Here is a 16,965-nt window from a genome sequence, read left to right on the forward strand (position 1 = left end):
CCGGGGGGGCCGCCGATGGCGTCCGCACCGCGAGGCGGGGAGGGGCGGGCCCGCAGGCGGCGGGGAGCGCTGTTGGCCCTTTCCCCGCGAACCCCGCCCCCCGGGCCCGGCGCTTCCGCCGCCGCTGGGGCGGAGGGGACGGCGGCGCGCGGCGCTCTCCCCCGCCTCCCTCTCCGGGGCGCGCGCTCGCCGGGCTGGTCGGCGCAGGCGCGGGGGAAGGCGCGCAGGCGCGCGCCGCCGTGGGGGCGGGAGGGCGGTTGGTGGGGGGAAGGTGCCGAGCAGCCGCTCGCGCGCGGCGGTTGGCTGGGGCGCGCGGCGGCCGGCGGCGGCAGCAGCATTAGCAGCGTCCCCGTTCTTCCCCCCGCCCCCCCCCCCCCCCCCCCCCCGCGACGGGCCGGGCGGCGCGAGGTAGCGCCGCGCGCTCTCCGGTGCCCCCTCGCCGGCCGGGCCGCCGCCGTTGGATGCGGGGCGGCGGCGGCGGCAGCGCCGCGCGGAGCCGGGGTGTAAGATGGAGGGCCTGACGCTGAGCGAGGCGGAGCAGCGCTACTACTGCGACCTCTTCTCCTACTGCGACACCGAGAGCACCAAGAAGGTGGCGTCCAACGGGCGGGTCCTGGAGCTCTTCCGCGCCGCGCAGCTGCCCAACGACGTGGTCATGCAGGTAGCCGTTGCGGGCCCCCGGGGGGGGCGGCGGGCCTGGGCACCGCCCCGCCGCTGCTGCCCGCAGGGGGGACAGCCCCGTCCGGAGCTGCCGCCCCTCCCCTCCCCTCCGCCGCGCTCGGCTCGGCCCTCGCCCCCTGGCCCGCCCGGCAGCCCTGTGGCGGGGGTCGTCCCGCCGGCGGCGGGCCGGGGCGGGGAGGCCGGAGCGGGACCCGCCGGCAGACTCGGGAGCTATTGTCCGGCCCGGGAGCCGGCCACCTGAGCCCGGGCGGGGGGCGAAGGCTGAGCCTCTCCGGCGGAGAGGGAAGGGCGGGGGGTGCAGGGAGCTGCTGCGCTGAGCATGCCTGTAGCAGGGCCCCGCGTATGTGCTTGTGGGGCCTCCGACTGCAAGTCTGGGAAGGGGCTGATGATAATCTCCGCTGGCTGTGTCCGGCAACTGGTGGGAAAGTGTCTCTTTTGCATCGTGTCGGCAGAGGCCATCCAAAGCATGAGAACCCCAAAGCACTTTGGGGATGTGAGGGCGATTTGTCCCACAGTCTGCTGATGAAGAACAATACAGAAGGAAATCTGGGTTTGTATCGCTGGGTGCTACTGATGCTAATCCATTTCACCTAAGCCATGCAGTCTTTTTTGGACATCGGTTCCCGGCAGGTATTAACTTACCTGTAGTCATCAAAGCATTTCTAACAAAGAAAAATGCAGTGCTAAGAATAACACGGGCCTATACTTGCAATATGTATGTGCACAGTTTTAGCACTTTTTTCCTTGGCCAGGTTACATCTAAAAGGTGTAGCAGTATTAGCTACCAACATAGAACAGGGAAGGTCTGCTCTGATGGGCCTTGTTTAATTATTTGAGGAAAGTATTCCCAGTGAACCATTCTTATGAACAGCTGTTTGTAATGATTTGCTTCTTTAGCAGTTCCCTCATTGTTCAGTGCTTTAAAGTTTATGTAGTGTTTTGAGCTGCTGTGGGTAAAACTGTATCTAAAAAGCCATGCTGCCTTTTATTCAGTTTCATCCTCAGCCTAGTGTGATAAGCAGCCCTTTTAACAAAGCATTAAAGTTACTGTAGCTGGAAATACAGTATGCAAGTTTCAGCATTCTGCAATTTAGTACCAGATTTCAGGAGAATACTTATGCTTGACTAGGGTTACTGTTGATGTGTTTTGGGCTCCTAAGAGCCACTTGGTTACTTAAAATTAGTTTAAGATGCAAAAAAGTGGAAGAGAGCTGAATAAGAAATGCTTCCTACTGGTAAAACTAGTAATCTCTTATTTGATGACTTGTTAGACTGGACTTAATGGTGAGAGAGTCTGCATGCTCAGTATTATGAGTGAGGTTTCTCAAGGGCCACCCACTGCTGCTTTTTGTGTGTGGCCAACCAATTTCAGAAGAATCATCCCAGGGAAGTGAATGTTTACACATTTGTTGTATTTAAAAATGAATTTTTCACAAAACTTGTCCGGATTACTGTAAAGATAAAGTAGACTAGTGTTAGAGATTTTGTTTTATGCGGGTATTTAGTGCAAGAAGGTAGAAAGACTTGGAATTTTGAATACAAGTGGCCACAGATTATATCCTTATCTGTTGCAGAGGAGGTCAAATATTTTCTTGCAAAGTAGATCACATCTGAAGAAGAGAAACTACTCAGGCATCATTCCACGGGTTCTAAATAAATTAACTCAAGAAGCAGACCTAGCTTATCACTGTAGTGATCTCAAGGAAAACCTTGCAGTTAAAACAGCAAACAAGATATTAGATTGCATGAGGAATGAGACTGTAAATAATACAAGAAAGTCAAAATGCCCTTAGCAGTTTGACCCATTACAAATATCTTGTGCAATCACTGTTGGTCACCTGTAAAGTACCTTGTACTTGTGAGGGAGAGAATCTCGTTTTCTAGTGATTTTATGTTCTCCTTGAGATTGGGCTATACCTCAGGTTAACACAGACTTGAATACATTGGGTGGGGGTTCTTCCAAGGGAAATTGCATTTGATGCTCCGGAAGCTGTGACTATGTAACTAAAGCATCAAGGTGATATATCTTAAGAAATAAGGAGACCTCGTGAAGGAGGTGGAATTTTGTTCTGACCCCATGGTGCTGTGTTCTTACCTGTTTGTTTGAAGCACCCGATGCTTGTGGGGAAAGGAACTTGTTTCAGTTACCCAGTTCTTATGTAATCCTGGAGTGCAAGTGTAGTACTAGTCATGTGAATGCTGAGTACCTTTGTAGGTGTGCAAAACATAGTACAAAATTACTGCTGTTCAAGCTCACAGGGACCAAGTAGTCCTGAGGAATTACTTCAAAGATTTTCCTCTTCAGTATTACAGGTCCGTAGATACCTTTGAATGATTCAGAATTGATTCTGTTGGAAATGAAAATGTGTGACAGTTCCATTTTTAGACCCATAACTTGTTTTGCTTGCAAATCTGTTGTTTAAAGGCTGGATACACACACAACCTTTTCTGCGAAGAGTCATGTTTATGTGAGATTTTTGTCTTGCAACAGGAAAAGTTAATACATGTGGCTAATTGTTCCTAATCATTCTCATTTCTGCCTCTAAGGGACACTGTCAGCTGCCTATTAAATGGGAATAAATGAACATATAGAAGACTGAAACAATTACAGTTGCTGTATAAAAATCATATGCTCACAAAGCAAGAAAACCCTGGAAAAGAAAAGCTATATGTCCACTTAATACACATCTACAAAAAGGACAGTCTTATTATCAGAACAAAAATACCACAAACTGTGTTACAACCTTAGCTGCACATGTGAGAACACTTGCCTTTATTAACCTGTATTTCTGCTTTTTTGTGCATGTCTTTGAAATTAACATTAAGTTAGAAGATTTGCATTAAACAGCGAATAAAAGTACGTGTGTTGGGATAACAAGTCCAACTACTTCACAACAGTTAGATGAGTCTTCAAATTGCTCTCAGGGTGTGGTTTCACATTGCAGCTATACCAATCTAATGGTGAGCTGCCACTGAAGGAGGTGGTTCAGTCTTCCCCCTTCCCCCAGCCATGTGCTCCTGGTGCTGCTTCTCCTTGCAAAGGCGATAGTGCCTGTCCCATGCTGTTGTATGCTGCCATCAGGGGCTATGCAGGCCAAAAATTAATCACATTTTTTTGTTGATTTTAACTCTGTATCAGCTAACAGTGGGGTTGAATGACTGTCAGTGCTGGCACAAGGAGGGAGGCAGGAAAACCATTTGCTGATGGAGGGGAAGAGGAGAACTTTCCTCTTTCTAGAGCGATTGGGTGTTTCAGTTGTAATCTAGCATGGGTTTCGTGGTAGCTTAAATCCCTAGAAGCTGGAGCTGCCTTACGCTCGCACTGACGTTGATTTGAACAGACAGTGAGCTGGTTCAGGGAGCTTGTTCAGACAAAAATTAGGGGTTTTAGTCAAGTTATTTTTCACTTGACTCAGCTGCCTGAGCTCATGGCTCAGTTGCATGTGCATCGGTGTTTGTATTGACAAGTAGTATGACACAACACAAGTGATGCTGAGGAGCTGCCATCCACCCTGTATGTGTATTTCAGAAGCGTTCCTTTGATCAAGTTCTGGCCTCGTCCTGTAGACTGAATGTTAGCTGGGATTCATTAGGTGTACTCCTAGAGTGTATCTTCTAGGTTAGCTTCATACAAAGGAAATCTAGTTGCCTCCTCTGGAGTGGCTGTGCAGCATGAACCAGTGCAGTGAGGGTGATTGGGGAAATTGGTTTCAAAAGCACATTTCATATCTGACCTGAAATGCTCATGTAGGTATGCTATTAAAGTCAGTTCTTGGTGCCTTTGTATTGGTGGTGAAGTTGCTTGTAAAAGCTACAGTCAGTGAAAAAATGTATTGTAAAGTTCATTACTTGTGCATGGGATTAATAAAATAGCTGTCCCATTTGTTCCATTTGTAGAATTCTTATTAAGGTGATTTAATGACAGAAAGTTTTATGAACTTGCACTCTCTTCTCTGATTATGAACCATAGAAACTTCACAAGACAAGAAGCAAATCAGTTGTGCATATGATACTCATCTGAAATTAATGAGTCAAGGCATCTTGCTTTAAAATACAACATTACTATAAAACAACAAAGATGTGAGTATTTGCATGTACTTTCTCTAAAACGAATGAATTGTCATCTTCAGTGTTGGCAATGTACAGCAACATTACCTGACTTCTAATTTAGTGTTAGAAGGTCTTTGAAAAGACAGATAAATCTTACAGTTACGCCCAGTTTCTTCAATTACAATATGCTTGCAGTAGCCCGTTAAAAACCTAGCATAAAGCCTATTTTTGGCTCTTGTTAGCCAATTTTGAGCTTTTTTTTTTTTCATTTCTAAGGAGTCTCAGAGAGATTAGTTTTGATTATTCTTGTGTCATTGATGGAAAAAATTACTGTCTCTGGTTATCTACCTCAACTCTCTGTCAGAGGTTGCTGCCTTTGCATCAAAAGTTGCAAGAAAGTGCATACCTGTGATGTAGGTGCTTCATTGTAAAGTCCAGACTGTTAGCATTAAGCCTCATTCATCGGCTACAATTTCTGCACTATGTGTAAAAACAGCTAAGGTGCAGATGTGTGCTGCCTTCTGTTGTTCTTGAGGTGACAGCTTTTGGCAAACATAGGGAATGGAGAACATGGAATGGTAGTTTTCTCAGATGCCAGAGTTCAACTGTGGCATGTGGTACAATTATAATTGGAATTATAATCCGTAGGCAGAATATGGCAAAATGAAATTGCAGGTTCTTAATTTAAAATGTTAGTGCCTCTGTTGGGGAATGGGTGTAGAGAGAAAGGAATCTAAGAAGATAAAAACTTGTTCGCAGTGATTTTATTTTTGCAGTTGGTGTTTCAGTGAATTTTCCTACAGAAAGACTACCTGTTTATCAAATCAGTAGAATTTACTAAATGACAACTGCAAATGGAAGGTGAGCCAGGGCATGCTTAGGATTACCTGTGTGGTGGAGACATGCAGAAGACTCAACCTCATTCTGGTTATTTTGTTGAATTTATTATCTTTTCTTAACTGGTGGGGTAAGAAGTTAGAATTCCTTATACACTGCAAATCCCATGTCTTCCTTTCAGTGATTTGGAGTATATCTAAAAATACATGGCACTTTCAGATCTTTAAAAAAAAAAAGTATGCTATGTAAAAACCTTTCCTCTCCTAATACTGACCTTTTACCTAATCTGCAAACAAGCCCAAATTTAAAAAAAAAAAAAAAAAATCACTTAATTGAATCTAACCCATACATTTTGGGTTTATATTTTTTTATTTTAAAGCTTATAGCTTTTCTATGTGACATTTTAAAATAAAATGAGTTTAGATTTATTCTGAGGCAGCATTCACAACAGGTCATCATAAAGGCATTCTTCCAGTGTAGAAATGTATAACTATAGCATTTTTCTTACTCATTCTTAATATTTTGTTAGTTTGAGCACCATAAAGTTGATGAGTCTGTAGCCTTTTAGGATTATAACCATATGTAATTTATGTATAACATTTATATATAATATTTGTATATTTAAAGGATGTTTGTACATACATTATGCTGTATCTCAGTTCTTGTTTAGGAAATAAGAATTGTTAGAGATCTGTTGTAAATACAAACAGTGCCTGGATCCGCAGTTAAGAATATCCGATTTGTGAACTATGTATCTTTTTCCCCTCAAATGTTATTGTAATAGAGTATTCTTCTTTGCTCTCAGCTGAGCAGTAGGTTAGTTTTGTTTCTCTGTAATGATGAGATATATAAGCAGTCAACTTTCTGTTCATGCCAGAAATGGCTCTTAGTCTGCTTTGTATCCTGTGAACTGTGCTTTGAGTTTTCTGCAGAATTCTGGTAAAAATGTTTAGTTTAATGATGTTACCTTCACAGAGACTATAGTGGCCTGGAAATTGTTTTCTCTTTACAGTTAATTAGTTTGAGTAGTCTCATATCTCAGCAGCGTTTAGTCAGAGAATAATCATTGTTTTTGAAACAAAAGGCAGGAAGTTAATGGCAAAACTTCAGGAGTGTAGATTAGGCCTATTAGACTTATATTTACTTTCAGCTGGTTTCTGAGTCTAATTGGCTGGCATTCATACTGTATAGGCACTTATCTAGTAAATAATTCCTCCATAATTCTGTATGCCAGAACAGCACTCAGCTAATTTCAAGTATCAGAGCTCAGCTTTGTTTGAAAACAGTTTATTTTTTTCTTTTTAAATGTGTCGTCAGATGACAGCACGGATGATTAATATCCATTCTAACGTGACTGGATAGAATTCTAAAATTATTCAGAAATATCAGGGCCTTTGGCAAATGCAGCTGTCTTAGAAACAAGTTAGCTGTACAAAATTATGTATTGTAAACTTCATCTTTTTCCTGTAAAGATAATTCTGTTGTATTAGAAGTTGTGAGCACTTCACCCGCTGTCTGTGAAAAATTGCAAACATGCCTTCCTCTTAGTCTAATCTTCAATAAATATTACTGCAGATACTGTGAAATTATAGGATTTTGCTGGCAGTCTCTGACTTTTCAACTATATTTGCTAGCTTTCATAATATTAGTCCTTACAGACAAGTTTCACACCTAATAGGTCATAAATATTTGATGTTTAGATTAGTCCTTCTTGTAGAATTCCTAGACTTCAAATTGCAGTTCTGCTCTTTGCTTAAATGAGTTTGAAGTCAGAAGTGAGTGTGGGAGCAATATGTTGACTATCAGATTTTTCTCGCTGGAGTTCTAGTAACAATTAGTGTAAGAATGTATTTCCCACTTGCTCCTTTTCCTTTACCATTTCTTTAGACCATAGGGATATTATTAAGCCAGCAGTTGTCATTCTTTCTAAACTAACATACAGAGTTGGTGACCATGTTTGTGACTTGCTTGTTTTTCCAGCTGGGGTTGGTGTCTAAAGAGTTAAATTATCCCCTGCACTTGTTATACAAAAAATACCTTATAACTTAAGCATGTCTGTCTGTGTATAGAAACTGTGTTTTGATAGGTTAAAGAACTTGGAAAAGATGACAGTCTGACCTGAATTTCTGGAATGATTGACTCCTGACATCTAAAATGCTCCTGAAGTATGGTAACAGAGCGATTAGTAGACTCGGTTTCAAATACATCTTTCAACTTCAGTAATCCCAGAAAAGGGTGATCAGGACTGAGCTGTGTAAAATTTAGCATTAGGTGCTGACTTACTCCTGCTTCAGACTATTAGTTGTGACTTTTGTAGAAAAGTCCATTCTTACTGCAGTAGTGTGTATTTTGTTTGTGTACTTGTTTTTTTCTGAATTAAAATGTCTTAAATCATTTAAGACCTAGTGTTGGCAGCTCTGTTCCGAGTCTCAAATGTAGCTCTGTAAATGTGCAGTTTTTAGAATTTTACCTGGGGTTTGTTTAAACTTTGATAGACACATTGTTAAGACTTGTAAAGGCCTTATTGGGAGAAGGGGAGCAGTGCAAAGCTAAGTAACTAATTAACACTGGTCAGACTGATATTCAGAGGAAAACAGATCGAGATGGGAAAGCAGCATAAAGTAATGGGCACAGTAGCTGCAGGTAGACTTGTATAGAAGCGCTCAGGAATACCAAGACCAGATCTGAGCAGTCCTATTTGGCCAGGCCGCAGCACAACCACTAATTCTAGGATCAGAGAATGCCTTAATCTTCATTTTACACTAGCAAAAAGCCGGAAGCTTGTGTTCATTCTTTGAGACTTTTTTCTGTCTTACATTTGTTCTGGCATAGTGATGAAAGGTGATGTGTGGAGAAAAATATTAAAATCAAAAAAAGTAAGAAAATAATTACTAGCAAGGAATATCAATCACTGGAATGCTTCAATTATAAAGGAGGTCTGAAAGGAATCAAAATGTCTTTATAAATGCTGCTCTCTTCAGCATTTAGTGCTTAAGTAGAAATTTTGAAGGAAAAATATTCAACTTAATGCTGCATGGCAGGAGCATCCACAATTAGAACATCCATGTGGTCTCCCTTGCACTATTTGTTGTTGGAGTAATAATTTGAAATACTAAATATATTATTGCTGTAAAATATCTCTACCTGCTGAAGCTTGTATGGACACTTTGGCTGCTACCATTTGTTCCAGAAAATACAATCATTTGAGTGTTATAGAATCATCCTGGAGTCTCAAATCGTCACAGACTGGCTCAGGCATTGAGAGTTCTTGCTAAAGTGTGTTTCTTCATCCCCTATTGTTTGAACTCTTCATGGCACCACCAGGAGAAAGGAGACACCCTTGTTTTGAGGGCAATTCTTAGCAGCCTGATACAGGAACATATCTTTCCCTTCTCAGGAGGGGTTTTTTGGGTAAGGCAAAGAAGTTAGACTTGCAAGTGCTCTGGATGTGGTATTCTGTTCAGTCGTCTCATTTCAACCTTTTCTGCTCCTCTTAAATGCAAAGCACACAGCTTTCTTGAGGCTGCAGCCTTACCAGAAGTTTAAAGTCAAATGAACAAACTGTTGCTACCAGCCACATGTTCCCACGGATCTTGTAGCTGCTGAGGTGTTCAGTGGTTGTACAGTAGACAGATCCAGATTAATAAAAGAGCAGGTAACTAACACAGCAACTTTTTGCTGTATTACCGAGTGGAGTAATCACTGTGTGATCAGATAGATGAGCAATAGTTAGTGCTCAGGAGTAGAGAACTGTGCAGCTGAGAGGAGGGAGGAGCTATTTAGGTTAAGCAGTAGTGTAAAATTGCATAGGAGGAGGAGACAGGTATGTGGAATATCTCCTTTTAAAAGAACAAGCATCAAGAATTTTTTTTGCATTAAGAACCAAAAACGGTTCTTGTAGGTCCCCAGGCTGTCTTTTGCAGCATCAGATTTTTTTTTATTTCCAGTTCTTCTTGCTGCTTTATTACCATTACTGCTTGTAAGGTGCGTTTCTCATGAGCACCTACTCTGCCAGAAGAACAGCAGTAGAGAGAATCTTAATGCAAGCAAAGAGCAACTCTGCCTTGAGGTCTTCCAGCTATGACATTTTGCTTGGGAGGATAGTAGTTGCTTTCTAAGTGGGTCTTCATCGGGCTGTCTGGATTTTCCTTTGTTGGTGCTATTGAACATGTCAGAAAGGAATACACTTATTTATTCTGTCCTCTTTTTGAGGGTGTTTGGCAATAATTTGTTTATGACTTAGAGTTGAGTAGGACAGTATGGCTCTAGATCTTTGGAGAAATGGCCCTTCTAAATCACTATCTTGAACTCTTTTGTAGTTGCATGTAGGGTGCATCTGCCTCATCTTTGTGGATTGATTGATGGTGGTTAGGTGGTTACCATGTACTACCAAATCAAGAAGGTAACCACTGACCTCTAGAGAGCTGTGGAGCTCTGCATAAGAGGCTCTTCAGGTAAGATTCATGTGTGTGGCTTGTAACAGCTTTTGCAGGGGCTGTTAGCAAGACCACAAACTTTGATTGCAAATGGAAAAATCACAGCTATTGCATTAGGAAGTGTCTCTGATAAGTGAGGCTAATCCACCATGAACATACGTATTATCAGGAACAATAGGAGATGCTGCAGACTGCTTTTCGAATGGGTTGAAGTCGGGAATGACCTAAAATATAACTGGTTCAAAAACTGCTACAGTAGGTGAAAATTCTGTGGGGGTTTGTTTGGGTTTTTGTGTGGGTGTGGTGTTCAACATATTCACTTGTTAAGATATATATTTATTATGCGCATCTGTCATAAATCAGAGTTTTAAATTTTCAGTGCTTTTTGACTGTTGCTTTTCTATTAACAGAGTGAAAGCATGACTCCAAGCTGCCAACCCTTACTTAGGGAGTGGACATCCTTGTAAAACAGATCCCAAAGTACAGGGGCAGAATCATTCCTCTGAGGCTTAAAATACTGGGTTGTTTTTTTGACCAGCTAATTAACTTCTTTATTTCTGATGTGATTAATTCTGAAATTTCATGTGATTGAAACACGTATGTTTGAATGTAAAATGACCTGTGGAATGGGAAAGTTTAGTTCTAAGTATCTATAGAGAATTAATTGTTAGAGCTGATGAGTAGTTTTTTCTTCCTGATGGTGTTTTAGCAGCCTGTTTCCACTGTGGATATGCGCAGTGTGAAAATCAAGGGCGGAGAAGTATTAGGAGAGGCTCAGACAGTAGGAGACTCTAAATAGTTCATTGCCAGAGAGCGTGTGTCGTCTTGGAAGTCCTCCAATACTGTTGGTTTTATTTCTTTAAAGGCCTGTGTTCTGAAGCCAGGTTTGTGGCATTGACTGCAATCCATCTTCATGGAACAGTCAGTAAGACTTAAAAGGGAGACCTTACTATTCGTTATGCAAGAATGTACAACAATGTCCTAAATATACCCTGTGCCTGGGAATTCTTAGTATCAACTAATTAAGTATATTTACTACCATGCTTCCTAAGTACCTAATAAGATAAATGTATGTATTAGAGGTAATATTATACTTGCTGTTCAGCACATAAACATTGCCTACTTCACACTTGAGTTAAATATAGCAGTTCTTGATATCCTTCATAAATGCATTTTGCAAATGATTGTCGGATAGGTTTAAGACTGTTTAAATGTTTGTCATATACTGCTAATAGTGCTGAAACATAGAATTCAGAGCAATGCTTGGACTGTTTCTTTTAGTGGCAATTTTTTTGTCCTGTCTCCAATTTTTTTCTTGTGTGCCAGGGTTTGTGGAGCCTTGTGGAGAACTAGGTCAGAGACTTGACTTGGTTAAAAATAACTCATCAAAAGAAGGATCTTTGTCAGTTCTCTGTCTTGTCCCTGCTACGCATTGCTGTCAATAACTGTTGTATCTGAGAAGCTACCTGTCAGGTGAGATTTTTCTGAAGAAGAAAATTCTTGATGAATAACTAATCAGTATTGCTTTGTCCAGTTGATGATAGGTGAGAGACTGTAGTTAGAAAACTGTGTGAGGCTGTGGTCTGCAATTGGTGAGACAGATTGAGATAAATGAAGTGACAGGAGTTGATCTATTGAACAGTGGTTGCAGAATAACAAGATTAGAAGGTAACGAATTGTGAGGAAAGAAATGTATTCAGTCTAGAAAAAAAGCACAAAAGAGGTTTTCATAGGTCTTTGGTATGTAGTGGTGGTCAGGTGTTTTTTCTGCTACAATAGCAATGATTAGGAAATACTTTTTTCAACTTCCCTTATACGCCCCCAGAATGCCTTACACTGTAGAAATATGTTTAATTTCTGTTGTAGCTGGAGTGAGTGGATTACATGACTTTAGGAGAGCACCTTTGGAGGACAGCATATTCTAGTACCCAATTTGAGGCCGTATTCCAAAAAACTTTTAATTTGGAAAACATCCTGTCATATCTGTTTAAGTTTCCAAAGAGCTTTAGAATTCTCATCAGTGAATTGCTGCATATAGGATACAGAAATAACGTTGTTGACATAATATTTTTCATTTTAAACTGTGAATCAAAATCAATCTGCAATCATAGTTAGATTTTTATTAAATAACCTAAAACTGAATGCAGGTTATTCTTTTTAATTTTTTAGCTTTTTTGTCTGAAGTAAATAAATTTTTTTTAATGTATTGCTTGCTTTTCATTAAAAGGTTACTGTCAATACGCACTGTAAAACTCAAAAATCATGTACTAAATACTGAAGCACAAGTATATTCATGTGGTCTGGTTTAAGTCAAGTTTGTATCAAATATTGTAAAGTGAATGCGAAAACTTGTTTTGCATCTCTGGTCCATGGTTTATATGATATTGTTCCTGGTAATTGTTTCATTTAAACATAAGAGAAAACTTTCTTACTGTAAGGGTGATCAAACACTGGAAGAGGCTGCTCAGAGAGGTTGTAGAGTCTCCCTCCTTGGATATACTCAAAATCCAACTGGGTACAGTCCTAAGCAATCTGCTGTAGCTGAGCCCGCTTTGAGCTGCGGGAGTGGAGTGGATGATCTCCAGAGGACCTTTCCAAGCTCAACTATTCTGTGATTCTACGTAGGGTTTATTTGTGTTTATTAATTAAAAAAAAGTCTTACACCAGCAATACAAACATGAAAATTCCTGCCAAGTCACAGTAGGACTACTAGAATACCTCAAATTAAGAATGTGTTAATAAAATCAGGACCAAAGTGTATATTCTGAATCCCAGTTCTTCTTTCTTGCTTTGTATTTGTGATATTTTTTTTTAGTGGATAGACTTGTGTTAATGCCCTAGTTCAGATGAAGTGATACAAAAGGTCCTCCTTTGAGTTTGTTCACCCCCTCTCCTGTCAGCATACACGATGTGTGTTGTGACTTCTAGCCTTCAAAAGTTGTCTCAAAGTCTGCCTTTTACCACCCTCTGGTATGGAACAGTAGGTACTTTCGTAACTCTCTTCAAGCAGATGAAATACTTTTATCTTTACTATGTAAGTGGCGTGCATGTTGCTTCATTTATTGTTTTACCATTGAAGTCATCCCTGCTTAAATATTGTTGTGCTTTCACATGATTAACGTTTACAGATAATGGGCTTGATTTGCCTTGTAGAAGAACTTGGGGGCAGGGGGACTGTGTTGTTCTGGAAGACTCTCCCAGAGAGGTCTTCTGAGTTCTGGAAAATGCGTTTCACCACATCTGATAAAGATGTGATTGGTTCCACTTCACCTGAAATTTTTAAAGGTTCTCAAGTCTTAAGTTTTTTTGGTTCACCAACCTTTGAAAGTTCAAGGATCTCTTATTTGAAACCTGTAAGAGTTCTAGAAAGGTATGTGTTTGAAACAGTGCCCTTTGTCAACATACTGCTTCCTATGCATGTCTGATCTGCGCCAACTCCTGATATTGTTGATGCTGCTGTTACTTCTTTGCAGTATGATGACTGAGTGTGCAGTTTCATAATTTACAGCTACTACACTGAGGTTTCTTTTCCTTTTGTATCAACAGCTTCCAGAAATTCTGGAACTTCACAGAGCTGTTGGCCTTAATCTGGTTAATTGCAGTAGTGTGACCTCAGGATCTTCATATCTGAGGAGATTAAAACAGTCATGGAGTGTTTTGTGTTGAAGATGGCTCTGCATTCCTTGAAGAGTTTAAGGAAATTCCTTATCCTCTCTCTTCGTAAGAAGATGAAAGCCCTAAACATAAATCTCAGAGAACCAATCCCTTGGTGATTTCTTCATTATTAGTCCCTGCCCCCGTTAATATAGTTTATTACCTGTTGAGTGTTTAACTCCTCCTTCAAGGAGATTATAGGTAGACTGTTTTGACTATGTTCAAGCATGCTGTCAGTCAGCAGAGGAGTCTCCACTAGATGTTTGCATTTAATGATTTTACTCAATCTTCAGTCATGTTTCTGATTGGTTTATATTCTGTGTTTGAAATAGAGGACTCCTTTAGCTAGCTGTGGGTGGGTTTGACAGCTATTTGTTCAGCAGCATAAGGGGATTCTTTTTTGTTGGTTGGGGTTTTTTTTGTATCCTTAGCTTTCTCCTTTTCTTGATACTTATATCTGGCATATTTTCTACATTAATATCTATTTACTTTGAATCCATGCTTGTCTTTCCTTTCTAATACTTACCTGCCATGGTAGCTTAATTATTAATTCAGTTTTTAACTGAAGTTTTTTTTCAATCTGGCAGTACTGACTAGCTCCAAGCAAGATAATTTCTAGTCCAGCACTGGCTTTGAAATTGCCCAAAGCCATTACTGCCTAATGATTCTATAGGCTCCAAATGCCTGTGTCATTGCTTCCTTTCATAAGAAGCTTTTCCAGAGTCTGCTCAGTTATTAATCTGTCAGTGACAGGCCACTGGATCCACAAGCTTTTTCTGTTAGGTATAGTCAAGTACATGGATGTTCATCAATCTTCCAGGATACAGTGCTTTAAAAAAAGGAATTGCTCTTGCTGTTGCACTAGTTTTGATTGCTAGCTGTCTCTTGAATCTCCACTGCTTTAGTTCTGCCAGTTATTTGAACTTAGTGTAATTATTTTTGGGATTAGGTTGGGTACAGGCAATTTATTTTAGATGTTGATGCCTCCAAGTTTTTATTGTTTGAATTGTCACCTGTCAATTTAGACTCGCTTCTTTCCTCATGGCACTATTTGTAGTCCAACCAACCTGTTGAAACTAATGTATTGTATTCAACTGTATTGAATTATTTTCTTTTAGTTAACAAACTTTAGAAAATGCTCTGACTTCTGTCTAGACATCATGCTGCAGAAATACTATAATGGGAAAATACAAATAACACAGGTGCTGTAGGACAATATGGGAAGTGTAATGCAGATATAGCCAAGTGATTTAATGCAGCTAGTTTCTGTCCAGCAGGATTTGAGCTGCATGCACAACCCTAGACCTGTTGATCCTCTTGGGACTTCTTTGGGACTAAGTGTTTGTCAACTTTCCACACCTTCCTGTGACAGGTTTTACAACAGCTTATTTTCATGAGGTCCTAGAGTCCTGGTGCATGGTAAGGAGATACCCAAGCAGCTTTTGTTGAGCCGTATCTAGGTCAATTGTAGTTAATAAACCCATCCGTTTGATTGTATGGAGTTACCAAAGCCTATTTCCTGTTTCAGCAGTGCCGAAGCATACAGACTAACTCCTCGTGGATCGTGTGCTTCAGTTGCTGCTATGTGAAAATGTAGTTGACTTTTTCAGCTGGAACTTGCCTGCGAGCAGGGCTCCTCTGCCCTTCAGAACTGTGTCCTCTGAAAGCTGGGAAATCTTTCAGGACAGCTTTCTCTAAGCCCACTAACAGTCCATCCCAGTAGTTAGGAAAATGAGCAGATGTGTCAAGAGACCAGATTTGCCAAACAGGGAACTTATGTGTGAGCTCTGGTGGGAAGGGTGAGGAGAGAAATTAGCACCCATGGATGCAGATGAGGCTGAGATTCTCAGTGCCTTCTCTGCATTGATCTTTACAGACAGGGTCTCAGGGGCCTTTGTGCCTAGAGATGGGATTGAAGGAGCAGAGAAACTAGTAGTAGTTTCTGAAGAAGTCTGATGGATCTCTTGAGAAATACCAAGTTCATGGGATTAGATGGGATGCTTCTGAGGGTACTGAGAGAGCTAGATAATGTCATTGCAAGTCAGATTTCTCTTTGAATAGTTGGAGATCAGGGGTGGGCCTCAATGACTGGAGAATGATGTGTTGCAGCCGTCTTCAGGAAGGGCAGGAAGGTTGATTTGGGGAACTGCAGACTGGTCAGCTGCACTTTGGTTCCCTGAGAAATACAGCAAGTCCACTTGGAAGCTATTTCTAGGCATATGAAGGTGAAAACAGTAGTTACGATTAGCAAGCATGGATTCACCAGGGATATTTGTCAACCAGATTGCCTGCTGTGATGGAAAGACTTGAACTGTGGTTGAGGAGAGAAGAGCGGTGATGTCGTCTACCTTGCCTTCAATGAGGCTTTCACCATGGTGTCCAAGAGCACCTTTGTGTCTCATTTGGAACATTACAGGCTAGATGAGACTGCTAGGTAGATGAAAAAGTCAGTCTGGATCATTGAGCTTGGAGAGTCTGATTTGGGACATGTCGTGCTTAGTATCTTACCAGTGACTGCACCCTCAGCAAGTTTGTAGGTCTTCAATGTGGAGGGATGTGCAGTCAGTATGTTTGAGTGCACAGCTGCTGTCTGGAGAGACCAAAGTTTCTCAAAATTCATAACAAAATACAAACCCACCTTTCCGTTATATAGAACATCGGGGAAGAAAAGGGAAGAAAAGGGAATAAAATAACACCAATTCTTTGTTGCATTTCTTAAATGCAATTTAAAAAATTAAATGAAATTAAGAAAATCTTATGTTTCTTTGCACAAGTAATTGTATTTTGTTTCAGATTATGGAGCTCTGTGGTGCAACAAGACTTGGCTATTTTGGAAGAAGTCAATTTTACATTGCTTTGAAACTTGTTGCTGTGGCCCAGTCTGGTCTCCCTCTAAGAGTGGAAAGCTTAAATACAGGTAAATCACAGGATCGGGGGGAAACTGAGTTGCTAAGCAGAATTATTGTACTTGGCTCAAAGATTCTTGTAGAGTAACCTTGTAAATTTGTGTGGTATGTCTTTTTATACGTGTTGCTAGCTTAAAAAAAAAATTGCGGAGAGACTATGAGGGAGTGTATTCTTACTGTGCAATAAATATGAGGTGAAATACCGTACCCTTATTGAAAATAAGTATTGTGTTCGTCATGGGGTAAATGAACAGCTACTACTGACTACTGTGTAGGTACAAGTTCATTCTATAGATTACTAATGTGAGAACCTGTGTGCTCTATCTTCTGAATAAAGTGCTAATAAGACTAATGTGAAATGGAAGGAAAAGAAGGATGCAACATTTGCAGGCTTTTGTAGT

The 16,965-nt window shown here is 41.0% G+C and overlaps 1 protein-coding gene across 15 annotated transcripts in view; it reads left to right on the top strand.

Annotated features, from left to right (window-relative positions):
* Positions 1-389: 389 nt before the first annotated feature.
* Positions 390-16,965, top strand: part of REPS1 (RALBP1 associated Eps domain containing 1) — a 69,128-nt gene continuing 52,552 nt past the window's right edge. For 6 of the 15 annotated variants that reach the window (XM_082306537.1, XM_082306546.1, XM_082306548.1 and 3 more), the window contains exons 1-2: positions 391-661; positions 16,452-16,575. In XM_082306537.1, coding sequence (XP_082162663.1) covers positions 509-661; positions 16,452-16,575 — 277 coding nt within the window. In that variant the 5' untranslated portion in view covers positions 391-508. Of the gene's footprint in view, positions 662-16,451; positions 16,576-16,965 lie in introns of those variants that run through there. The other 9 variants (XM_082306534.1, XM_082306545.1, XM_082306536.1 and 6 more) reach the window with 4 other exon arrangements.

Source organism: Platalea leucorodia (assembly GCF_965183815.1).
Source record: "Platalea leucorodia genome assembly, chromosome: 3".
Classification (NCBI taxonomy): Eukaryota; Metazoa; Chordata; class Aves; order Pelecaniformes; family Threskiornithidae; genus Platalea; species Platalea leucorodia.